Source organism: Lithobates pipiens, unplaced genomic scaffold (assembly GCF_037356315.1).
Source record: "Lithobates pipiens isolate NorthernLeopardFrog02 unplaced genomic scaffold, aLitPip1_a1.2 Scaffold_16, whole genome shotgun sequence".
Lineage (NCBI taxonomy): Eukaryota > Metazoa > Chordata > Amphibia > Anura > Ranidae > Lithobates > Lithobates pipiens.
Window position 1 is genome coordinate 602,642,757 of NW_027507748.1, and position 26,537 is coordinate 602,669,293.

The window sequence follows — 26,537 nt, forward strand, 5'->3', positions numbered from 1 at the left end:
GCCTGTTGTGGACGTTCAGGTGCTTATCTAATAGTTTTGTTATACTATCTATGCTCCCCGCTGAGACCTCCGCCTGTGGAAGGGAATTGCATATCCTTGCCACTCTTACAGTAAAGAACCCTCTACATTGTTTAAGGTTAAACCTCTTTTCTGCTAATTTTAATGAGTGGACACATGTCTTAAACTCCCGCTAAAAAGTTTTATCCCTATTGTGGGGTCACCAGTACGTTATTTATATTGAAATTCTATCCCCTCTCAAGCATCTCGTCAGAGCGTTATGCGTTCAGTGCTCGCCAACCTTTTCTCATAACTAATATCCTGTATAGCCTTTATTGGCTTAGTTGCCCTTCTTTGTACTATCTCCATTTCCAGTACATCCTTTCTGAGGACTGTTGCCCATAACTGGACAGCATAATCTAGGTGCGGCATGACTAGAGTCTTGTAGAGCTGTAGAATTATCGTTTTTTATCTCCTGGATTTGATCGCCTTTTAATGCATGCCAATATTCTTTGCTTAGGCTCAGCAATGGCATGCAATGCGAAGCTGCTATCATCTACTAGGATCCCCAGGTCCTTTTGCATCCTATGTTCTCCTCCCAGTGTATAGATTGCATTCATATTTTTGCCACCCAAATGCATTTTTACTCTTTTCTTCAGTAAACCCAATTTGCTATTAATTTGTTCAGATCTTTTTGCAAGGTTTCCATATCCTGTGGAGAAGTTATTGCCCTGCTCAGCTTAATATTGTCCGCAAATACAGAGATTGAACTGTTTACCCCATCTTCCAGGTTGTTTATGAACAAAATAGCATTTGTCCCAGCACAGAACCCTGGGGGACCCCACTAACCCACCTGACTATTCTGAGTACTCCCCATTTATCACCACCCTCTGAACTCACCTCTGTAGCCAGTTTTCAATCCATGTACTCACCCTATGGTCCATGCCAACGCACCTTATTTTGTACAGTTAACGTTTATGGGGTACTGTCAAATGCTTTTGCAAAATCCAGATACACCACATCTACGAGCCTTCCTTTTATCTAGATCGGGTATGTCCAAAGTCCGGCCCGCGGGCCAATCGGGGCCCGCGTTCCGGTTTTGGACGGCCCGCCTGGTAATGTTGACATATATATCTTTTGTGGCCCCAACGAATCCCCGAGCGTCGGGGGGCCACAAAAGATAGATATGCTGGCTGCCATGGAGGGGGCTGGACGAGTGCTGTGGATACAGGAGTATTTCCTGTTTACACGGCGTCCTGTGTAAAAGGAAGTCCCTTCTCCTGCGCTGCCATTGGACAACTGTTTTGTCCATCATAGGAGGTGGGACTTTCAATTAAAGAGGCCGTCTGTAAAAACAAGAGTTTCTCCTGTATGTCTGTCGGCGCTCATCCCGCCCCCTCCCTGTCTCCTCCAAGGCTGCAGATGGACATGAATCAGGCTGCACTGATGGTAATGGTGAGTCTGCATTCATGGCAATGTGTGGGGGCTGCACTCATGGTGATACGGTGGGGGTGGCAGATGGGCACTGTTTAGGCTGTATTGATGGGTACTGACCCTTATTTTGCTTCACAGTTCTTAAAATTTAAGATTTGTTTTTTTTCCTGAGACTTCCTTTTTTAAAGTTAAGGTGCGTGGTATAAGCCGATTAAATACGGTATATCCATATAATACACCCGAGCTGCCATGTATAAGTGCTCGGACGAACACACTTGGAACGAATTTTAATGGTTTAAATAATGTCAGGCAATGAAAGGCATGACTTCATCAAATCTGGCCCTCTTTGAAAAAAGTTTGGACACCCCTGAATTCTAGATGGTAACTCACCTCCTCCATTGAAGGTTCATAGATTGGCTTGGCAAGAACGATTCTTCATGAATCACTGCTGATTACTGCTAATGATACCATTCTCGTTACTAAAATCTTGTATATAGTTCCTTATCCCCTCCAAGAGCTTGCATACTATTGAAGTTAGGCTAACTGGTCTGTAGTTTCCAGGGATGTATTTTGGGCCCTTTTTAAATATTGGTGCTACATTGGCTTTTCTTCAATCAGCTGATACCATTCCAGTCAGTAGACTGTCAGTCAAGTAATTGCCAGACCATTGTTGTTTTTTACTGAGTTCCCTAAGTACCCTCTGGTGCAAGCCATCTGGTCCCGGTGATTTATCAATGTTTCCCAAGTCTAATTTTAATTCTGTCCTCTGTTAACCATGGAGGTGCCTCCTGTGATGTGTCATAAGGATAAACACTGCAGTTTTGGTTACTGAAGCCCCCTGATTCCCTTGTGAAAACTGAGAAGAATACATTCCATACCTTCGTTCTCTCCCTATCCTTTGTAACTAGACGTCCTTCTTCATTCTTTAGGCGACAAATATGGTCCGTCCTCCCTTTTTTACTGTTTAGATTCTTAAAGAATTTATTTTTTATTTTTTGCTCTCCTCCGCTATGTGTCTTTCGTGGTATTCTATCCTAATTGCACCCTTACATTTCTTGTTGCATTCTTTATAAAGTCTGAATGCTGATGATCCCTCAACCTTGTATCTTTTGAAGCCCTTCTCCTTTGCTTTTCATACGCATTTTTACATTGGAGTTTAGCCATCCAGGACTTTAGTTCACTGTTTAAAATTAATTACCCAGTGAGATGCATTGGGTAATGCTGTTATTAAATATTCTCTTAAAAGCAAACCCATCTCTCCTCCATGTTCTTTGTTCCTAAGATTTTATCCCAATTTATGCCTTCTAACAAGGTTCGTAGTTTAGAGAAGTCGACTCTTTTGAAATTCAGTGTCTTTGTATTCCCATTATGTTTCCTATTTGTTTGATTTATACTGAAGCCAATTGACTTGTGATCGCTGTTTCCTAAATTGCCCTGTATTTCCACATCCGTGATCAGATCTGTATTGTTGGTAGTCGGGAGATCCAGTAACGCTTTATTTCTAGTTGGTGCGTATACTATCTAAACCATGAAATTGTCCTGCAAGACATTTGGGAACTGGCGAGCTTTAGACGAATGCGTGGTTCCCTCCGCCCAGTCTGTCTGGTTAATCTCCCATTATAACACTTCCCATCTTTGCTGCTATCCAACTTGTGATAGGTCTGTCTCCCCCTCCTCCCTCAGTTTAGGGGGTCTATATCCTACTTCCAGTAATAGTTCCTCCTTAGCTTCATCCCTTTGGAGCTCTACCCATAAGGATTCCACCTCCTCCCTTAGTGATGTCATCTCTCACATTCACTTGTACAGAGATCCATTAGAATAGAATCTCTGAATATGACACTATATAAAAGAGCAGGAAGATATATCTTGGAAAATCTGGACTCCATATTTCTTTTGAAAGGAACAAAGACCATTTGCTTCCCTATTTGGTCTTGTCAGAGACCACAGGGAAATAAGCCAAGTGGATGGGAGGGTCCTTCTCTTCTCTCACCCCAGCCGCCTCCACCCATTTGAACATGGGCTTCAACGTTGACTCCCTCCTAAAACCAGAAAATAAAAGGGGAGAACCTTTATGATCTAGTCCAGGGATCCTCAAACTACGGCCCTCCAGCTGTTGCGGAACTACGCATCCCATGAGGCATTGTAAAACTCTGACATTCACAGACATGACTAGGCATGATGGGAATTGTAGTTCCTGAACAACTGGAGGGCCATAGTTTGAAGACCCATGATCTAGTCAGTGGGACGCTTTTCATATATTACTAGTTTGTTCTTTCTATTGGCCTAGTGCCTTTAACACGTTCATGATTATATGCATTATTTTGATGTGACTCCCTTTTTGTACCCTATACTGTTATATGAATGGTTGAGTTTTTTTATTTTGTCATACTGATTAATTGAAATAAAATTTTGAAAAAATGGAAAAGAAAAAAGACAATTTTAGTATTTTGTGTCCATTCTGCTGATTGTCTAGCATGTCACCCAGTTCTGACATATGTATGTAGATGTCGTTCACACGTGCACAAATGACAGCCTTGCCTGGTGGGGGAACCTGATTTTATTTTTATTTTTCCCCCTTCACCCAGCCTGTCCTTCTCTTATCAGCATGTTCCTTGTCGGCACATGTGTATGGCTCGTTGTGCTTCTGCTGTAAAAGGCTGATACCAATTCAAGTTCTGATGATGGCACTGTTTTCATTTAATGTTTTTGATACAGAGCTGCAGGAATGTCTTTTACACCTGCCTGGCATAAAAACTGAATAACTGGGATACCTTTTTGTATTTATTGAAACTTTAGAGAACAAGGCCCAAGTAGCTGGGATGGCAGTGGATTTACAGTTGGAATGGATGACTTTGGAGGACTTTCAGAGGCATCTTGATGGAGCTGATGAAATCATCCCAAAGGATCCTATCCCTAATAGTAAGTTTTTTGGTTTGATGCCATTTTTCAATGGCCGTTCATTTAATCAAACCTAACATTCTCTTGTCTTTTTAATCAGGTTCTTTGAAAGAGGCTGTCAAAAATGGTGACTACTTAACTGTAAAATATGCACTTAATTCCAAAGAAGAGTACAACTTGGATCAAGAGGTAATACTCTATTGTTTGTTCATAGTCTGAAGTGCTGATATTGCTGCCCGTTTTTTATAAATGATTTTTTATATCGTGTAGAAGTTTACTTTCTGCTGATTTGTGGATGTTAATGGGAGAACAGCTTAAAGCGGAGGTCCAACCTAAAATGGACCTTCCGCTCATCGGAATCCTCCCCCCCTCCGGCGCCACAATTGGCACCTTTCAGGGGGGAGGGGGGTGCAGTTACCTGGATTATCCACTTCCGGGATAGCTCTCTGCGGAAAGGGGCGTAAATTACGCCCCTTTCCGCAAGTGCCCGCCCCCTTCCGCAAGTGCCCCGCTGCCTGCTGGGAAACACACAGATCCCAGAGGCAGCGGGGACCGTCCTTATTGCGCAGCGCTACTCGCGCATGCGCAGTAGGGAACCGGGAAATGAAGCCAAAAGGCTCCATTTCCTGATTCCCATACCCAAGATGGCGGCGGCAGCACCCGAGTACCGATCTAGAGATCGGCTTCGGGTGCCGACATCGCGGGCGCGCTGGACAGGTAAGTGTCACTATTTTAAAAGTCAGCAGCTACAGTATTTGTAGCTGCTGGCTTTAAAAAAAAAAAAAAAAAAAACACGGAGTCCCGGCGGACTCCTGCTTTAAGATGTTAAACACTACAGGGCATACTTCATGTTAGATGTTTTATGTATGATACTGCTTTCTCCTTTCTCAAAGTTTACAGGAAAACTGCACTTTTTTTTTCTTTCTTGTTTATGAAAAAAACCTAGTCTATTCATTTTGAAAGGTGTGCGCATGAAGTTGATTCTAGGTAGCAAAGATTAGAACTGAGTGGTCACATGAAATGGGATAAATGTAGCTGACTGCAGGCAAACTGGGAGGAGGGAGGAAATGCACTCTCATGAGAATATGGTTGAACAACATGAAATTACAAGTAAAAACTAAATAGTAGGGTGCCTTGAAAAGGTAATTTTACATATTTACCTTTTTAAAGTCTTCTTGCGGCCAAAATAATACTGAACAATCGGCACAAGGGGCATAACTTGGTCAGTAGGCTTTGTCCCTTTTGCCGTTGACTTGGCTTAATACAGCAAACTGCACAATTCTTGATCTCGCCTGCATCATATATTCTGTACATTTCTTGAACATCTTATTTATTCCTCCACCCATGCTCTTTAGTCGGGGTCTTACCATCAACAAAGAATTAGCTCAATTGGTCTGGTATTTAGAGACCTCAAATGCCCACGCCCATTAATCTGCCCATGACCGGAACCCCTGGGGCAAGCCCTGGTAAATCCAGCCACGGTCCCCAGTGTTTCTCAAACTTTTGGGGGCAACCCCTGTGTTGGTAAATTTTATTCTTAATTTCTCCCACTGCATTTATCCACTCTTCTAGAGCAGGAGGATCTTCTGATATCCAGTGAGTCATTATAAGTTTGCATGCCATGAATAAAGATCTGGTTACTGCCACCTTAGTGCTCTTTCCATTCTAACTCATCAAGTACATTAAAGTGGAGGGCCACCCTGAAAACAAAAAAAATTTAAAAATTACAAAAAAATCTAAAAAAAAAAAAAAAATGAAAATTTTTTTTTTTTTTTTACTTGCCAGAAATGCCTGTTGCTAGGCACATAATCCTAATCTTCCTCTTCCTCCTCCACGGAGATCTTCTGTCTTCTCTCTTCGTCGCGGCGTCTTCTGGGTAATGGGTCGCGCTGTGTTCTGGGAACTGTGTGTTCCAGAACACAGCGCGTCCCATTCAGAAAGCGCTGCGGGACTCGCGCATGCGCAGTAGGAAACGGGCAGTGAAGCCATAAGGCTCCACTGCCTGTTTCCCTTAGAGGGAATGGTGGCGCCGGGACCCGAGGGACGGGTCGGCCTCGGGCGGCCGACATCGCGGGCGCCCTGGACAGGTAAGTGTGTTTATTAAGTCAGCAGCTGCAGTATTTTCAGCTGCTGACTTTTTTTTTTTTTTTTTTTTTTTTAAACGGCCCTCCTCTTTAAGTATGCAATGTTTTGTGTTCGTAGGCATCGAGACCCGAAACACCCTGTTTATGGTGTCCACCACACCCCTGCAATAGGGTTGGGGTTTTGGGCACCTCCAAAGTAGGTGGATCAGGTCACCATGATCTCTCTTGCATCTGGTACACAGTGGGGTGGGCGTAAGCCCCATAGCATACAGTTTGTGGGGGGTATAATATACTCGTAGCAGTATATATATTTTTGTATTTATCTTTGTGATATGTTCTCAATTAGGTTACTGTTAGCTGTTCATTAAATGTACTGAGGGTATTACTGTTTAAAGTTTGCATTGTTTAAGATAATGTGATCCAGGCTCTGATTTTGTGTGGTATAAATTCTATGTGAGTTGTCTTCTTGTTCTTGGTTGCATTTCTCAGCTATATTTGGTTCCAGAATGGAGGAAGCTGTATCTTGGCCGAGGTACCCAGGTTGGGTGCCAGGTGGCCTGTCACATAAAGTATATGGGAACCCCTACTTTTGTGACAACCTATTCAGTTTAGAAATGCAAGGCAAAATACGTTTGTGTATAAAGAGGTTTTTTTTTTTTTCAATTGATCACATGGCCATATGGGGCTTGGAGAGGTGTTAGACATCAAGGGGGCGTGTCAGCTGGAAGACAAACAGCTGTACACTGATCTTCCCATTAAAAAGCTATGTAGGGGAGTATGTCAATACAAGTCTGACAACATTAGAGAACCGGCAGCTGTGCTCCCATGTAAAACGAGAGGAAAAGAAGAAAATTGACCAAGCTCTGATGTGCTTCCATGCGCTGGCGTGAGCATTTTGACGTGGGAAAGCAGGGGGGACTGCAGGATCAACAGGCAAGAGGGTTACTTTTTAACAGAAGTACATGGTACCACGCGCATATCGGCGATCTGAAATGTTCGGGTAATATGCACTTAAACAATGCCTTGTTTTCCTGTCTGCTGCAGGACTCCAGCGGGATGACTCTGGTGATGATGGCTGCAGCTGCTGGACAGGATGACATTCTCCGTCTTCTGATCAGGAAAGGAGCCAAGATCAATGCCAGACAAAAAAATGGGACCACGGCGCTGATTCATGCTGCTGAAAAGGTCGGAAGGAACATTTTCTGTTGAGATTCTGCTACCTACTTTAGAAGGGTTTTCTTATGAGTGTATTTCTATTTTGACATTTTCCTTGAGATATTGGTACATTATATCTGTTTATTAAATGTTAAATGAAGGGCTTCTGGCTGTTCAGCAGAGGAAGGATAGAACGTTGGGAGCCTGGGAGGGTGAAGAGGGTGGTGGTTGTAGTAACCTTGTTTTATGGGGGCTCTAAAGTTGACTATTCTTTTCCCTTTTTTTTTTATACCTCAGCCACCCTGGCAGTATGATTGTGTCAGATTTTTGTGTCTCAAAGCGGTGCAATTGTTTTGCATAGAAATTTGGCGGTTTTCTATTGTAGGCCTGTAGTTCTTATTAACAACACACTTAACTCTGTCCAAACAAGAGTCTAGTAGATATCCCGGGTATGATAAAGTTTGAAACACAAAATCATAAATTATAATATAAATAACGATAAAGAATTATAAAAAAATATAATAAAATAAATTTCCCAACGATTCACTATCGCTCAATTCTGAAAGTGTTTTAATTTACTATTTCTGTTTTCTAGCTGGTCTAAAACCACTTTTAGGGTAAAAGGGACACTTTTTAGTTGTTATGGACAATCTCGTTTCCAGGCAGAAAGAACAGTATACATAACCACTTAAGCCCCGGACCATTTTGCTGGCAAAAGACAAGACCACTTTTTGCAACGTGGCTCCCCAAAAAAAATTACGTCATTTCCCCCCCACAAATAGAGCTTTTCTTTGGTATTTGATCACCTGTTTTTTTTTTTTTTTTCCCACTATAAACAAAAAAAGCGACAATTTTGGAAAAACGCATTATTTTTTCAATTTTGCTATATCCTTCAAAAATATATAGAATTTTTTTTTTTTCCTCATTTTAGGCCGATACATATTCTACATATTTTTGGTAAAAAAAAATGCACTAAATTTGGTTTGATTTTTTTTTTTTTTTTAACTAGTAATGGCGGCGATCAGCAATTTTTATTGTGACTGCGACATTATGGAGGACACATCGGACATTTTTGACACATTTTTTGGACCCTTGTCATTTATACAGCAATCGGTGCTATACAAATGCACTGATTCCTGTGTAAATGACACTGGCAGTGTAGGGGTTAATCACTAGGTGGCAGTGTAGGGGTTAAGCGTTTCTAACTGTGGGGAGGCATGGCTGTGAGACACATCACTGATCTCTGCTTCCGATGACAGGGAGCAGAGATCAGTGACACTGTCACTAGGCAGAACTGGGAGATGCTTGTTTACATTAGCATCTCCCCGTTCTTCCTCTGCGTGAGGCCATCGCGGGTATCCCTGCGGTGTTCGAGTCCGTGGGACCTAGGCTCCGACTCAGAAGAGCGGTGCGAATGCGGTAGCAAATTTAAAGGGACGTACAGGTATGCTTATTTGCCTGTCTGTGCCATTCTGCTGACGTACATCGGCTTGCACCGGTCGGTAAGCAGTTAATATAAAACTGCATGCAGGGCATTAAACACAACACGGGACAAAAGGGATGTGAAATGATTTCATACAGTAATGTAATCTGTAAGGTTACAGTGTACTGCATGTGTTATGATTTTTGTACTTTTTGAATTTGTCGCCGGGCTCTGCCCCCGTGCGGCGCTCACAGGGAACGGAGCTCGGCACACGGAGGCATCGGATGGAGTACTCAGCCCACACACCACGGGGGGACATCGCAGGATCCTGGGGACAAGGTAAGTAAACTGCACTAGGATCCTGCAATGCAATCCCGAGTGTGGCTCGGGGTTACCGCTAATGGTACTGAAATTTAACCGTGAGCCCCCAGAAAAAACAGCAGGGAGGTTAATGTATTCACTGCATAAAGGTAAAAAACAAAACAAAAAACATCCCACTAGTTATTGTGTCTCACCCCCGATTTCCCCTACAAACACCTGACTCCAGTGCTGTCCTGTCTGCAGGCTCCTTTGAGGAGGGAGTGGAGCCACACTGTCTGTTAATGGACGCCAACACTCTATATACATATACAGTATCTCACAAAAACGAGTACACCTTTCACATTTTTGTAAATATTTTATATATTTTTAGGTGACAACACTGAAGAAATCACACTTTGCTACAATGTAAAGTAGTGAGTTTACAGCTTGTATAAAAGTGTAAATTTCTCTTCTATTCACCGACCGACACAGCTCCTCTCTGTAACTAAATGGGTTGTGTAGCCTGCCATTAGGAGAAACTAGGCAAAATTGTTACACAATACACAGAACTTTAATCCCGCCCTTGGGGAGCAGACCCTGTGTTATCAACCCTTCCCACTGCTCCCAGCAGCTTCAGTTTTTATTTTGCCTAGCAAGGAGAATGACCTAGGAAACCCTGTGGGCCTCTCAGTCCATGTTTTTGCTGCAGGTTTGCTGCTTTTTGCACAAGATAAAAGATCCTGAGATCTTCTATCAACTGCCGGCTGGGTGACAGGCTGCTAAATGATATCCTTGTAGTCTCCCCAGTCCGGCCATCGAGCGTGAGCAGGCCGAAGCTAAGGCTCGGCAGGCCACTACATGCCTCGGCTCCAGAGGTGATCGGTGAGCTTCAATGCTCTGGGGTATACATATGACCGGGCTACTGCTGTCTGGATCACAGTATATCGGGCCAACAGCTACCCTGTAACTGCGCAGGAGTAGGTCTGTGTGTGGAATGTCTCCCAGCTCTTCAGGACTGGTAAGTATGGCTCTCCCTGCCTCAGTGGGGTGAGCAGCTGGGCATTCCATGGGGGGTCGATTCGGGGGCCACCTCACCTCCCTTTCTTCTCTCCCAAGTTCCTTTCACCCCTCCTTCCCCCCTCTGAGGGGGGTGGCTGCATGCGCTGCGGGAGGTGTGTGTGTGTGTGTTCGCTCGCTGTTTTCTCACCTGTGCGGGCTCTGTGCGGCTGGCATTGGCCCTGGTCCAGGTCTGGGGGGTCCCAAAAAGGTGTTTGTGGAAGTTGTTCTGGCTGTTAGCAGGCAGCACGTTTTCATTTTTTGTTCTGTCACGGCATGGCGCCGTCTGGTGGCCATCTTGGATGAGGGAAAGCTGATACTCTCCTGATGAGCTTCAGCAGCCATTTTCTTTAGGATTTCCTATTACTTGCATTGGCGGCCATTTTCTTGGAGCCTGAGAACTGTTTTTACCGCTGTTCTCTTGTGGCAGCATTACATGTGCTCTCACTTGCTGTTTCCTGTGTCCACTGTGTGTTCAGGACGCTGGATGGCTCTTTGCTGAATGCTGAAGCTAGCTCTGCAGATCGTGGCACTGCTGTTTGTTGCTGCTGACACAGTTTTGTCCTCTCTGCAACAGGGAACCTCCTAGGGACTACAGGCACTGCTGTGGCTTTCACAGAATGCCCCAGGGTGGTCCTTGACTCCTATGTTGCTAAGATAGAGGCAGCACGTGGCAGGAAAGTTGCACGTAAGAGGCCCCTGACACCCCCCCCGTCCTCTGGGGAGAGCTCTGATGCAGACTCTGTCCCTGCTGCGGCTGGAGACCCCTGCTCTGACCTATCAGACGTGGCTGACCAGGACCATCCGGATAGTGAGACTGATTCCCCATCCGGGTGCGACAAGGTGCTTGTTGGAGCACTTATCACAGCTGTGCGTGGTACCCTGAAGATTCATGAGCCAGCGGATCCCTCTGCTAATGTACCGGTCCCGCAAGCCAGCACGTTCACCTAAAGGTGTTCCCATATTTGACTTATTTTGACAAATTCATCTACAAGGAATGGGGTCGCCCGCAACCGACCTTTTCGGTTACCCCTTTGAGGAAAGACTTCTCAAAAAGTGGTCGGCTCCTCCGGTCGTGGATCCCCCAGTATCTAGGTTAAATAAAGTAACCACAATCCCGGTTGAGGGGACTCCTGCATTCAAGGATCCCAGGGACTGGAAGGCCGAGGCAGTGGCTCGTTCCTTGTTTACGGTTGTGGGGGCAGCCATGCGACCTGTACTGGCATCCGCACTGGTGTCGCAGACACTGACTTGATGGGCAAAACTTTTGCACCGTGAATTGGGAGAGCAGAACGCCTGCCATGTCTGCGTAGAGCTAGCAGACCAACTAGTGCATGGCCTTAAGTACGTTTGTGACGTGGCCCTGAATACTCTCCCCCTGTTATCCAAGGCTTCACTGTCAGCTGTGGTGCTGAGGTGCCTCATTTGGCTGAAAGGCTGGTCTGCTGACCAGGCATCCAAGAAAGCCCTGACAGATCTTCCCTTCCTTGGCGACTGGTTCTTTGGAGCCTCGTTGGATGACATTATTAAAAATGCCATGGGTGGTAAGAGTACACTACTCCCACAGGCCAGGAAGGCTAAGGAGCCACGCCACAAGCAAGGGCCCTCTTTTTTTTTTTTCCGCTCACAAGCGGCTTTTTAGTCTGCCTGGTGCTTCGGCAAAATGCCCCCAGCCCAACCGGACGCTCACGGACGGTCAGATGCGTCCTTGGAACCGCAAGCTGAACAAAGGTGCTACCGCATGAAGGTTTACCCTACTCATTTTTCGAGTGGGGGGTCTTCTTCGGGAGTTTGCAGCCCGGTGGACCTCCCGGTTATCTGACCAATGGGTCTGCGATCTGATTTCCACAGGCTACAAGGTTTCTCTCTTGGCCGCCAAACAGATTCTTCTCCTCCAGCATAACCGTGTCCTCGGTTCGCCGGGAGGCCGTTAGGGGCGGTGGGGGACTTGCTGAATCAGGGGGTGATTGTACCGGTTCCGGAATCGGAACGCTTCCAGTGGTTCTATTCAAATCTGTTTGTGGTTCCCAAGAAGGAAGGGGTACGTCCAATATTGGACCTAAAAGCCCCCAATCACTTTGTAAAAGTGCAGAGGTTCAGAATGGAATCGGTTCGCTCAGTAGTCGCTGCTCTCCATCAAGGGGACTTCCTTGGACATTCAGGATGCCTACCTGCACATACCCATTTGCCTTCGGCATCAAAAGTTTTTGCGTTTGGCAGTCGGGGAAGCCCACTACCAGTTTGTGGCTCTTCCTTTTGGCCTGGCATCAGCCCCCATAAGTCTTTACCAAAGTACTGGCTCCAGTATTGGCGTTGAGACAACCTGGGATTGCGATCGTGGGTTACCTAGCCGATCTCCTCCTGAGAGCTTCTTTCGCCTCAGAATTAGAGGATTTGGTGATCACCTTGCAGTCCCTGCAAGAATTTGGGTGGCTGTTGAACCTACAAAAGTCGGTGGTGGTACCGACTCAGCGTCTGGAGTACCTGGGGTTACTATTGGACTCCAGGGAAGCAAAGGTTTTTCTCCCCTCAGACAAATTGAGGACTCTCAGATCGGCGGTCAATCTACTGATGAGCTGCAAGTGGTCGTCGCTCCGCATTTGCATGTGAGTACTGGGGCTCATGGTTGCCTCCTTCGAGGCGGTACCTTATGCCCAGTTCCACACAAGAGTCCTGCAGAGGGAGATTTTGGCGAAGTGGGACAAATCTCTGTTATCCCTGGATTGACAGATCCAGGTGAGCCAACCAGTGAAGGTCCTGGCGATTCAGTCCAGAAAATTGTTCCTTCCTCTGACTTGGACGGTGATCACTACGGACGCTAGTCTGTCCGGCTGGGGTGGAGTGATGGGGATTCAGTCAGCTCAGGGCCTCTGGTCGGCGGAGGAATCCAAGTTGCCTATAAATCTGCTTGAATTCAGAGCGATCAGGCTGTGCCTCCCACACATGGTCGATGAGTCTTCAAGGGCGTCCGATCAGAATACAGTCGGACAGCGCCACGGCTGTGGCGTACATAAATCACCAAGGAGGAACAAGAAGCTTAGCCGTTGCTCAGGAGGTCGCTCACATACTTCGGTGGGCAGAGCGACACGTACCGGCCCTGTCGGCCATTTACATCCCAGGGGTGGAAAATTGGCAGGCAGACTGAGTCGACAGATGCTGGACCCAGGAGAATAGGCATTGCACCCGGAGATGTTCAGGCTGCTGTGCCTGAGGTGGGGCACACCAGATGTGAATCTATTGGCCTCCTGTCTCAATCGGAAGGTACTGAGATTCATGTCCAGGGCCAGAGATCCATGGGCAGACGCGCTGGTGGCTCCGTGGGATCAGTACCAGCTGATCTACGCCTTTCCTCCACTAAAACTGTTGCCACGCCTGCTGCGCAGAGTGGAAGCCGAGGGGATCCCAGTGATTTTGGTTGACACAGATTGGCCTCAGCGGGCCTGGTTCGTCTGGTGGCAGACGCTCCCTAGCGACTGCTGTTGTGGGAGGACCTCCTATCTCGAGGTCCAATCTTTCACCCTGCTTTGCCATCGCTGGTTTTAATGGCATGGCTGTTGAAAGCCAGGTATTAAGAAACCGGGGTCTGTCGGACTCGGTGATCCCAACAATGTTGAGGGCGTGGAAATCTTCTTCCAGCAAGATATACCATCGTACTTGGAAGGCCTATATCTCTGTGTGATGAGAGAGCGCGGATGCCACCCTTTCTCTATATCCAGGATCCTGCTGTTTCTTCAGCAAGGTGTAGACCAGAAGTTGGCGTTGAGCACCATCAAGGGGCAAATTTCAGCTTTGGCTGTTTTTTTTCCAGCGACCCCTGGCGTCTCACTCATTAGTGAGTACCTTTTGTTCAGGGGGTGCGACATGTAGTCCCTCTGGTGCGTCCTCCGTTACCTCCGTGGGATTTGAACCTGGTGTTGGCGCTTCAGAAGCCACCGTTTGAGAATATCAGGGAGATTCCCTTGTTGAACCTTTCACAGAAAGTGTTTTTTCTAGTGGCCATCACATCGGCCAGGCGGGTTTCGTAATTGGCTGCCTTGTCCGGCAAGTCGCCTTATCTGGTCACCCAAAGGGATAAGGTGGTGTTGCCTCCACAACTGTCCTTTTCTACCGAAGGTGGTTTCGGCTTTTCATATCAATAATGACATTGTATTGCGATTGTTGTGTCCTAAGCTGAAGCACACCAAGGAGGTGTCCCTTCACGCCCTCGATGTGGTTAGGGCTCTGAAGGTGTACTTGTCTGCCACAGCTCCCTTTTGGAAGTCAGACTCACTGTTTGTTTCGGTGGCTGGTCCTAAGAAAGGCATGGCGGTGTTGTCTGCCACCATTTCCAGGTGGATCAGACAGATTGTAGTCCAAGCCTACGCCTTGAAGGGGCAGGTGCCCCCCTTTCCAGTCACGGCCCACTCTACAAGAGCAATCGGAACGTCTTGGGCCTTCCGACACCAAGTGTCTGTCGCTCAAGTGTGTAAAGCGGCGACCTAGTCGTCTGTCCATACGTTTACCAAGTTCTACAAGGTAGACGTCAGTGCATCGGCTGATGCTGGTTTTGGCCGCAAAGTTTTGCAGGTGGCCGTGTAGTTGCAATTTAGTTTTTTTTTTTTTTTCCTGGTTTTTGATAAAAACGCCGTACTGTTTTGTTAATGCTCTGTTGCATTACCTCCGCATTGTTGCGGTCTTGGGGTTTGCTCCTGTTGAGTATACCCGGTTATCTGGTGGTGTTTTTAAACATACTGCTGTTTTGTGTGGGTTTAGTTTCACTAGTTCCCACTTGCCATGGTGGTTGAAGTTTTTATGCTGTTTTTTTTCCCACCCCTCGTTTGCCACTGCTTGGGGATGTCCCATTTAGTTGCAGAGAGGAACTGTCGGTCGGTGAATAGAAGAGAAAATAGGCTTTTTTTTGTACTCGCCATAAAATCCTTTTCTCTGTAATTCACCAACCGACACAGCGCCCACCCCTCCTTTTTTCTACGTTATACTGCTTGTTGACGTACTGAAGCTGCTGGGAGCAGTGGGAAGGGTTGATAGCACAGGGTCTGCCCCCCAGGGGCGGGATTAAAGTTCTGTGTATTGTGTAACAATTTTGCCTAGTTTCTCCTAATGGCAGGCTATACAACCCATTTAGTTAGAGAGGAGCTGTGTCGGTCGGTGAATTACAGAGAAAAGGATTTTATGGTGAGTACAAAAAAAATCCCTATTTTTCCTGTCCCCTAAAAATGGCAACACACCCATTAGGGTCTAAACCACTGGCAACAAAAGTTAGTACAAATGGCCAAATTGGGCCCAAAGTGTCAATATTTTTGTGTGGTGACCATTATTTTCCAGCAGTGCCTTAACCTGCATGTCTATTGGGCATGGAGTTCACCAGAGCTTCACAGGTTGTCACTGGAGTCCTCTTCCACTCCTCCATGACAACATCACGGAGCTGGTGGATGTTGGAGACCTTACGTTTCTCCACCTTTCTGTTTTAGGATGCCCAACAGATGCTCTATAGGGTTTAGGCCTGGAGACATGCTTGGCCAGTCAATCACCTTTACCGTCTTGGAGGTGTGTGGTGGGGTTGTTATGTTGGAATACTGGCCTGCAGTCCAGTCTCTGAAGGGAGGTAATCGTGCTCTGCTTCAGCATGTCACAGTACATTGGAATTAACAAGGAAGTGGGAAGCGTGGAGTCTCAGGGGCAACCCACTATAAATAGTACAATTGTGTGTGTGTATGTATGTATATGTGTATATATATATATATATATATATATATATATATATATATATATAATGTATGTGTAATATATATATATATATATATATATATATATATATATATATATATATATATATATATATATATATATATATATATTACACACACCCCAGAGACCCTATAGAATAAAATGGCGGTCTTTGCAACTTTTTATGTCGCACGATATTTGTGCAGCAATTTATTTTTTCAAACTCTTTTGGGAAAAAAATGTTTCATGAATTAAAAACAAACTAAATCGTAAAGTTAGCCCAATTTTTTTTTTTCTATAATATGAAAAGTGATGTTATGCCGAGTAAATAGATATCAACTATGTCGTGCTTTAAAACTGTGCACACTTGTAGATTGGCGCCAAACTTTTATACGTAATCTCCATAGGCGACACCTTAACATTTTTTTACAGGTTGCCTATTTAGAGTTAGAGGAGGTCTTGGGCTAGAATTGTTGCTTTTGCTCAATACCTCACATGTGTGATATGAACGCATTTTACATATGTGGCATTACTTGCGTATGTGTTCGCTCTTTTGAGCATGTGGGTGCTTAAATTATTATTATTTATTATTATTTTTGTTTTCTTTTTATTACTTTTTCTCAAATATGTTTTTTTTACCACTTTTATTCCTATTACAAGGAATGTGAACATCCCTTGTAATAGGAATAGTGTGGGACAGGTCCTCTTTATGAACAGATCTGGGGTCTATAGATCTTTCCTTCAGTCAGGAAAGACTGAGATCAAAACAATAAACTGTCTCAGCCTTTCCAGCCACATCCCTGGCATTGTTTAGTTCCGCTGGCCTGGACGTGACATAACGTTGTGCCCGTGCCTGTGAGGATCACCTGGTCACCAGAAATCTCTATGCTCGTACGGGCAACCAGGTAGAAGCACCCCCCACCACCTGTGAAAATGCTGAAGTGGTTGAACTGTCGCTATGATTGTTAATGTGCAGGGAATCGCTGGCTGAAAATGATATCTGGATGATGTCTGTAGCGGCAGACTTCATTCAGCTATCCCCACTCAAAGTCCAGGACGTCATATGACGTACCTTTTAGGCGGGAAGTGGTTAACCACTTCTCTACCAGAGTGTTCTTAATCTTCTTTTTTTTTTTTTTGCATTCCTATAGACTTTTGTATTGAGACCGTTCTGAAGCAAACTAAAGTCTGTTGACATAGACCCATAATGTTGTATAGCATATTGAATTTTTTTTTTTTTTTTTTTTTTTTTTTTTTATGCTCCTCATAGAATTATCTGACAACTGTTTCCATCCTGCTGGAAGCTGGAGCTTTTGTGAATTTACAGCAAGCGACTGGGGAAACAGCCCTGATGAAGGTAAATGGTATATTTTTGGATACCTATAATATTCCTTATCTGTTTTGTGAAGACCCTAGGTCTATGAAATCCTTCTCTCAGTAGGTTACAGACAATAGTTGTCTCTCTGGCTCTAGCGTTTTGTAAAACAGTTTTCTTTGTGTATATGGTCTTCATGATGGCAAAAAATACTTGCATCCACTTTTTGTTCAATGTCTATTTAGACTAATGCTTTGTATTTCCATCATGAAGTTTGTTATATATGGATTATATTTGGTCTTTTGTTTGCTAGCACCTCCATTGGCTATGAAATAAAGTGGCATAATGATTATATACAAGAATTCTTTAACTTATTGCTCCTTGCCTGGTCTTGTGATATTAAAATACAAAATCATTCTGCCCCAACCATCTCCCCACCACACGTGTTGGATGGTGCAAACCCAGTTTTCCTGTTTGCTCTCTACAACAAGGTGACCAAAGGCGATGTTTTTATGTATAACTTCAAGGTACCTTTTTAAAACGTTCTGCTTTCTGTCACAGATCACTGTGCTTTGTAGATCTGTTTTTGCTTTTTTTTGGGGGGGGGGGGGGGTTTATGGTGTTAGGACAGCGTTAATCAAAATTAAATTGAAAGAAAAAACACAATTGGGGTGTGACTTTGGATAAATGTTAAAAGTTGAGAGTATCCATATATAACAAAGTAATTGTGTTTTCTTCTCGTCTCTCTAGGCATGTAAGAGAGGGAATTATGATATTGTGCGACTCTTGATAGAACAAGGTGCTGACTGTAATGTGCTGTCAAAGCACCAGGGCAATGCTTTACAGTTTGCTAAACAGAGCAATAATGTGCTGCTATTTGAATTAATTAATGGCCATTTGGAAAAGTAAGTATTCTTTTCTGTGTGTCACTTGTTCTCTGTAATGTTGGAAAATGCTCATTTGACTGTATGTGGGACCTATCTAGTGGAGTAAAAAAAGACAGTTTGTGTTTAGTGACATTCCAATTAAAATGATCCTGGTCTTGGACTGATGCCATCACACACAGATTATTTACCGGTGGTTTTCCAATACATAACATACTGCTGGGTTAAGCCATCTGTGGTAGCAGCATAAATTGGATCAGTTTTGTGCTCTTTTAAGACCACATCCAGTGTGTGTTTTTTGTGTTAACTGGAGAAAAGGGTTTATTTTTTATTTTTTTTGCAGGTAAATATAATGCATTGCATAATATTTTGTATTCACATTGTGAGCCTAAGGCCTCTTTCACACCGACGTCCCGTTCAGGCCCGCCTGTCAGTTTTTTAGGCGGACCTGAACGGGTGCTCCATAGAGGTCTATGGAGCGTCGGATGTCAGCGGTGACATGTCCGCTGACATCCGACCCGCTCCGATCCGAAAAAGTGTAACGGAGGAAAAAGCTATTTTTCCATCCGTCTGCGGATCGGATGACGACGGGCACTGCGGTCCGTCGTCATCCGATCTCCCATAGGGGAGAGCGGCGCTGTGACAGGTCCGTCCCTGCGCAGTGTGCAGAGACGGAGCTGTCATCTCCCTGCTCAGCGGGGATCGGCGGAGTGATCCCCGCTGAGCAAACGGACATCCACGGGGCGGGTCAGAACTGATCCGCCCCGTGTGAAAGGACCCTTAGGCTCCTTTTCACTTTCTTTTTATTTTTTTATTTGTCCCTTTGTTTTGTATAAAAGCCTGTTTACACATCAAAATAGTTCAAGCTAAATGCACGTGCCTGTGTCAGCGCAGTGACTTTAAAAAAAAAAAAAATGGAATATATGTAAAACAGCGCCTTAACACAATGAGTGGTTCTGGACAGCCACACTCTTGAAATAATTGCCTTTTTTTGTTTTGGAAAATCAAAATCAAAGATGTATATCACAGCAGACAGGAGAGCCGACGTTTCGCACTAACAGTAGTGCTTACTCTTAGCTAGCTATGAGTAAGCACTACCGTTAGTGCGAAACGTCGGCTCTCCTGTCAGCTGTGATATACATCTTTGATTTTGATGTGAATTTTCCAAAACAAAAAAAGGCAATTTTTTTCAAGAGTGTGGCTGTCCAGAACAATTTCCTGTTTATTGCTGCTAGCAATTGGCAGTACCTGTGCCTTCCGAACTGAGAGGTCCACTACCTTTTCTTCTGGAGCGGGGATGGCTCCCCTTTACACAATGAGTATCTGCTGTACTCTGTGGCCAACACAGTGATTTAGGAATCCTTTGTCTTGTATAAATGTGTTAACCCCAGCATTCCGTGTTCCTGATAGGTCTGGTAGCATGTACTGGCATACAGTGCCATCAATACAGCAGTCGGTGTCTGTTTAAAACTAAATTTCATTAGCCATGTACCCCGCTCTGTGATCCATTGTGTCAGAGGGACGCAGCAAATGCAAAGCACGTGGTTGCGTACGCTAGGAGCCACAAATAAGCAGCTGATGCGGGAGGCTCTATATATGCCCTCCCGCATTGTCACTTGTCCCATCTGCCCATTTTAATATAGTAACGAGAGGGGTATCGGTTAATGTTTGAAGTGCAGGTGATCTACCACTAGCAAGTTCCTAATGGCCAGATTATTGCATAGGATGTTCACATTATATTTTCTTACTGTGTTAGGACAAATATGGAAGCATTGATAACCTAATGAGTGAACGAACTTTCTCAAACTGTTCTTACAGACTTTCCAGAGTGGTGGAAGATGCAATAAAGGATTATTTTGAGACACGGCTTGCTTTGCTTGAACCTATCTTCCCCATTGCCTGCCATAGGCTCTGCGAGGGACCAGACTTTTCTCTGGACTTCAGCTACAAACCCCCATATAATATTCCTGAAGGTACGCCACTGGTAATTCAGTTTTTCAAAACTCTGTGCTGTTTCAGATTTCATGGAGCTTGTGACAGTATTAGTAACTAATTTAGACCAGAGTCTCCAATCGGATGCACACCTGCACTAGAAAATGACAAGTAATAAAAAGAAATGAGCTACCACGGCGCTCGACAAAGCCGTGGTAGTTCATTGAGATTTACAAGCAGACATTTCTTTTTCTTTATATTTGGGAAAAAAAAAAAATATATATATATATATATATATATATATATATATATATATATATATATATATATATATATATATATATAGCTTTAAATAAGGGCGGAGACCCCAGTATACAAACATGGGTAATCAGTCAAGATTACAATAATGATACCTTTTTGTCAATTTACACTGTACTAATTACATTCTGTGTGCTGGTAGAGAACATGTGGTCTAGTGTAGTCCATCTTCTGGATATATATGCTTTAAAAAAGAAAGAGGAGAAAAGACAAGATCCTGTTCTTTAGAAAGGTACAATTGTGGGGCTCTCCTTTCTTGGTCTCCGCTATTTCTTGAGGGAGTGGTGGGGTTGGGGTTTAGCAGCAAGTTGTGGGGATAGGAGAGGTGGGAAAGAAGTAGTGATGGGGGGGGGGGGGAAGAGAAAGACATGATGGCAGGCAGTGAGCACAAGCTAGTACAGAGGGAAGAGAGGATTAGCTACAGTCCGAGTAGGCGCCTTCCCTCATCAGAGTAGATAACGATATTCCATATATCCCATGTCTTTTTGTGTTGTGCGGTAAGGATCAAGTCCTCCACTTTCTTCACCTCCTCCACCTTTCTTAGCCAGTGTGAGATGGTTGGGGGAGCTTGATGTTTCCAGTGGAAGGGGATACATACCTTTGCAGCATTGAGTAGATGTCATAATAGTGACTTCTCCCCAATACCCTCCCAGTCTGGGGCATGACCAGAAGATGTGGATGAGGGTACCCTCCTCCTCGGCGCACCGCCAGCAGCTGTTCGAGGCAGAGGGGAAGCATTTTCGCAATCTGGATGGAGTAAGGTACCATCGCGTGAGCAACTTAGTTTGTCTCCTGTATCTTAGTACAGCGAGACGATGTAAGGGCAAAGGAGATGATGCACCGCATCTGTACTGGTCAGGTCCCTGTCCCATTTGGTGAGGCAGTGTAATTGTAGTTGCTCTTTCGGAGTAATGAGTAGGGCATATGTTTGGGACAAGGTATGGGTTTTGGGCCCTCCCCCAGACACAGCTCCTAAAATGTCGTGTACTGACGCGTGTAATCCCAAGGCTCATGGAGTGACTGTTAAAAGTGGTGTAGTCTCGGCGCTTTCAAAAAGGGGAGTTGAAAGGTTCCCGCCGGGTCAGTCAACGCCTGAATGGTTGGCCATTTCCCGTCGACAATATACTTGGCAGCGTAGTCATATCCTAGTTTCCTAAGAGAGGAGTATTCCGTAGAATGAAGACCTGGTTCAAAGTTTGGGTTGGCTAATATTGGGAGCAGTGGAGACTTTTTAGATGTGGAGAAAATATGATTAGTAACCATTTGGCTGTGTTTTAGGGTAGTACCTATTATTGGGTGTGTTTTGATTGTAGAAGGCAAGTCAGCATAACACCACAACGCTCCTTTTTAGTGGCATATGGGTTTGGGACTGTTCAATCTGTATCCAAACTTTGGAGGTCATATTACTTCGCCAGTCAAGTATATGTCCTAGGTGGGAGGTTAAGTAATAATGACGAATGTCGGGCAGTGCCAGTCCTCCGTATTGTTTAGGGAGTGTCAATTGCAAGTGCCGTAATCTGGGCTTTTTATTTGCCCAGACGAATCTGATAAGAGCCTGCACTTGTTTAAAAAAGGAGGGTGGTGTCTGGATGGGTAGGGCTTGGAGGAGATAAATAAATTTGGGTAAGATACACATTTTTATGAGATTGCACATACCAAACCAAGAGTGAAAACCTGGGTGCCATTTCTCCAATTGGGAACGTGTCTTAGTCAGTAGGGGTGTAAAGTTAAGCTTGAACGTATAGACGATATCGGGGGGGAAGTTTTGTGCCCAGTTATTGTAGTGCTGCATCTGTCCATTTTGAAACAGAAATTGGATTGTAGATTATGTTGCTCGCGAGGGGGGGTTGAAACACTCATGGCCACGGACTTTGAAAAATGTATCTTTAGGTGGGAAATGGCTCCATATACTTTAAATTCTCGGGGGAGATTAGGCAAAGATATTCTTGAATTTGTTAGGAAGAATAGTAGGTCGTCTGCATATGCTGATATTTTGTATTGGGCGCTACCAATTGTTAGGCCTGTTATGTCTGATTTCAACCTGACAGTGCACAAGAATGGCTCTAGTGAGATGGCAAAGAGGAGAGGGGACAGGGGGCACCCCGTCTCGAACCTTTTCCGATGGGGAACGCACTCGAGAACACCCCATTCACCTTCACTTGAGCCGAGGGGCCGGAATACATACTGCCTATCTATCTTAGCAACTTGTCTTCAGGCCAATGTGGCGAAGGAGAGATAACATGCATTTCCAATTAACTCTGTCAAACGCCTTCTCAGCGTCAGTACTCACAAATAAACTGGGGGTCTTAGTGAGGTTCGCGGCATGAAGTAGTTAATGGTGTTGTCTCTTGCCTCTTGATTAGGTATGAACCCGACCTGATCTAGATGTATTAGGCTTTGGAGATGTTGTGTTAGCCTGTTTGCCATGATTTTCGATAAGATTTTTAGGTCCGTGTTTAAAAGAGATATGGGCCTGTAGCTGCCACATGAGTTAGGATCCTTCCTCTCTTTATGGATCAAGGCAATATAGGCTTTTAAAGTATCTCTGGGGAAGTCAGTTCCTGATCCTAAAGAATTAAAGAATGTTACCATTCGTGGGCCTAAGATCGGGAGGAGGGTCTTATAATACTGCGCAGTGAATCCGCCTGGGCCCAGGGCTTTGTCTGTTTTTCCAGGGTGATTGGTTCCTCCAGAGCATCCCGTGCCTCCATAGGCAACGAGGGTAGCTGCGAGTCCGCTATATATTTATCTATGGTTAGTTGGTTAGGTGAGGAGCTAGGCAAATTGTACAGACTTGAGAAGAAGTAACCAAATTCCTTTCGATATTTGTGTCAGTAATGTAATTTTCTTTCAGTCAGACCTGACTATTTGTTGAATATAGGATGCGGATTTGATCTTCCTGACCGCCCTGGCCAGCATTTTCCCACACTTGTCTCCCGACTCGTAAGACATCCTGCGACAGAACTGTAGGGCTGCTTTGGCTCTGTAGTGCAGGAGATGAGTTATTTGAGACTGTAGGGGTCCCCAGTTCTGCCTCTAGGATCTGTGTGGGGGCTGTGGTTATGCTGTGCCTCCGCTAAGGCTAATTTAGAAAGCAGATTGGTTAAGTATTAATTTATTTTCCTTTTAAGATTCGCCCTGTGTTTAATGAGGATCCCTCTCAGCACGTACTTGTGTGACTCCCACAGCACCCCGGGGTCACATCCTATTGTATCATTCTCTTTAAAGTACAATTCTAGTTCCCTAGATACATCTGCTAACCCCTCAGGTGTCTGAAGTAGGCTATCGTTAAGACGCCAGAACATAGACCTGGGTGAGGGATTCTCGGTAAGGGCATATGTGAGGGAGATGGGAGCATGATCTGACCACGTTATCTGTCCAATAGACCTGGTGCTTACTAGGTGAAGTTGGTCGTAGGGTATTAGGAAAAGATCTATCCATGAATAAAGCTTATGTGATGGGGAGTAGAAGGTGTAATCCCTCTCGCCAGAGTGCTGGAGATGCCACATGTCATGCATTTGGGATGTGCGGAGCGTCTGTGCTACCAGTTTCCAACAAGCGTCTGGGACTGAGGAGCTGCCCGGAATCAGAGGTGGGTATCGGTGGGATATTGATATCGCCCCCCCAGTATCAGCTGGCCTTCCCTGAACTTCATCAGTCTGTCTAATGTTTGTCTGAGAAATCAGTCTTGGTGCTCGTTGGGCGAGTGTATCGTTGCCAGGGTAAGTCGAGTCGCGCCTATTTTCCCTTTTTATAAATAGGTAGCGCTCCTCGGGGTCAGGGGTCAGTCTCCCTCTCCTGGTACTGCCAAGGTAGCTCACTCGAGATGAGTATTGACACCCGTTTTGATTTAGATGTGGGGTTAGTAGAATGGTATGCTTGTGGGTAGTTCTTTGTAGCATGGGGAGTTTATTTAAGGTAGTGTAGTAGCATTCTCTTTTCAGGGGTATTTAACCCTTTAGCATTCAGAGAGGTCACTATAATAGTCTGCCGTCATGTCTTTAGAAAGGGTGGGGGAAGAGAAGCAGTAGAGGAGGGGTGTGAGAGTAAGATCAGGGAGGGGTCTGCGGGGGAGGGGAGGGGAGGGAAGGGTAAAGGTGAAGGGAGGAGGTGGTGCTAAGTGGAAGCAGAGGTTGGGAGGACCCAACCGTCTGTTGCCACCGGTTTCACTAAGTAATCAAGTTTAGAATCTTGGTAAGTATGCTATCCCAAATATCAGGTGCATACAATGGCCTAAATGGAGTGTGGTCGGACATGGGTCGGGAGCCATAAACCCGGGCCACCAGCTGATCCCGGCATCAAATAAACAAACCTTTATAGCGGAACCAAACAAAGGAAGGGTATGAAGACCAATATTAAAACTACAGTGCCTTGCGAAAGTATTCGGCCCCCTTGAACTTTTCAAACTTTCGCCACATTTCAGGCTTCAAACATAAAGATATAAAATTTTTATTTTTTGTGAAGAATCACCAGCAAGTGGGACACAATTGTGAAGTGGAACGAAATCTATTGGATTTTTGAAACTTTTTTTAACTAATAAAAAAATGAAAAGTGGGGCATGCAAAATTATTCGGCCCCCTTGCGTTAATACTTTGTAGAGCCACCTTTTTGCTGCGATTACAGCTGCAAGTCGCTTGGGGTATGTCTCTATTAGTAAGCACATCGAGAGACTGAAATTCTTGCCCATTCTTCCTTGCAAAACAGCTCGACCTCAGCGAGGTTGGATGGAGAGTGTTTGTGAACAGCAGTTTTCAGCTCTTTCCACAGATTCTCGATTGGATTCAGGTCTGGACTGTGACTTGGCCATTCTAACACCTGGATACTTTTATTTGTGAACCATTCCTTTGTAGATTTTGCTGTATGTTTGGGATCATTGTCTTGTTGGAAGATAAATCTCCGTCCCAGTTTCAGGTCTTTTGCAGACTCCAACGGGTTTTCATCCAGAATGGTCCTGTATTTGGCTGCATCCATCTTCCCCTCAATTTTAACCATCTTCCCTGTCCCTGCTGAAGAAAAGCAGGCCCAAACCATGATGCTGCCACCACCATGTTTGACAGTGGGGATGGTGTGTTGAGGGTGATAAGCTGTGTTGCTTTTACGCCAAACATATCGTTTTGCATTGTGGGCAAAAAGTTCGATTTTGGTTTCATCTGACCAGAGTACCTTCTTCCACATGTTTGGTGTGTCTCCCAGGTGGCTTGTGGCAAACTTTAGACAAGACTTTTTATGGCTATCTTTGAAAAATGGCTTTCTTCTTGCCACTCTTTCCATAAAGGCCAGATTTGTGCAGTGTACGACTGATTGTTGTCCTATGGACAGACTCTCCCACCTCAGCTGTAGTTCTCTGCAGTTCATCCAGAGTGATCATGGGCCTCTTGGCTGCATCTCTGATCAGTCTTCTCCTTGTCTGAGCTGAAAGTTTAGAGGGACGGCCAGGTCTTGGTAGATTTGCAGTGGTCTGATACTCCTTCCATTTCAAAATGATCGCTTGCACAGTGCTCCTTGGGATGTTAAAGCTTGGGAAATCTTTTTGTATCCAAATCCGACTTTAAACTTCTCCACAACAGTATTACGGACCTGCCTGGTATGTTCCTTGGTCTTCATGATGCTCTCTGCGCTTTCAACAGAACCATGAGACTATCACAGAGCAGGTGCATTTATGCAGAGACTTGATTACACACAGGTGGATTCTGTTTATCACCATCAGTCATTTAGGACAACATTGGATCATTCAGAGATCCTCGCTGAACTTCTGGAGTGAGTTTGCTGCACTGAAAGTAAAGGGGCCGAATAATTTTGCACGCACCACTTTTCTGTTTTTTATTTGCTAAAAAAGTTTAAAATATCCAATAGATTTTGTTCCACTTCACAATTGTGTCCCACTTGTTGGTGATTCTTCACAAAAAAATATAAATTTTATATCTTTATGTTTGAAGCCTGAAATGTGGCAAAAGGTTGAAAAGTTCAAGGGGGCCGAATACTTTCGCAAGGCACTGTATGTAAGTGTATTATTTTGA

The 26,537-nt window shown here is 44.8% G+C and overlaps 1 protein-coding gene across 1 annotated transcript in view; it reads left to right on the top strand.

Annotated features, from left to right (window-relative positions):
• Positions 1 to 26,537, top strand: part of MPHOSPH8 (M-phase phosphoprotein 8) — a 121,367-nt gene that overhangs the window by 87,487 nt on the left and 7,343 nt on the right. The window contains exons 6-11 of the mRNA XM_077483990.1: positions 4,228 to 4,350; positions 4,430 to 4,518; positions 7,458 to 7,598; positions 17,342 to 17,428; positions 18,137 to 18,291; positions 20,089 to 20,243. Coding sequence (XP_077340116.1) covers positions 4,228 to 4,350; positions 4,430 to 4,518; positions 7,458 to 7,598; positions 17,342 to 17,428; positions 18,137 to 18,291; positions 20,089 to 20,243 — 750 coding nt within the window. The remainder of the gene's footprint in view (positions 1 to 4,227; positions 4,351 to 4,429; positions 4,519 to 7,457; positions 7,599 to 17,341; positions 17,429 to 18,136; positions 18,292 to 20,088; positions 20,244 to 26,537) is intronic.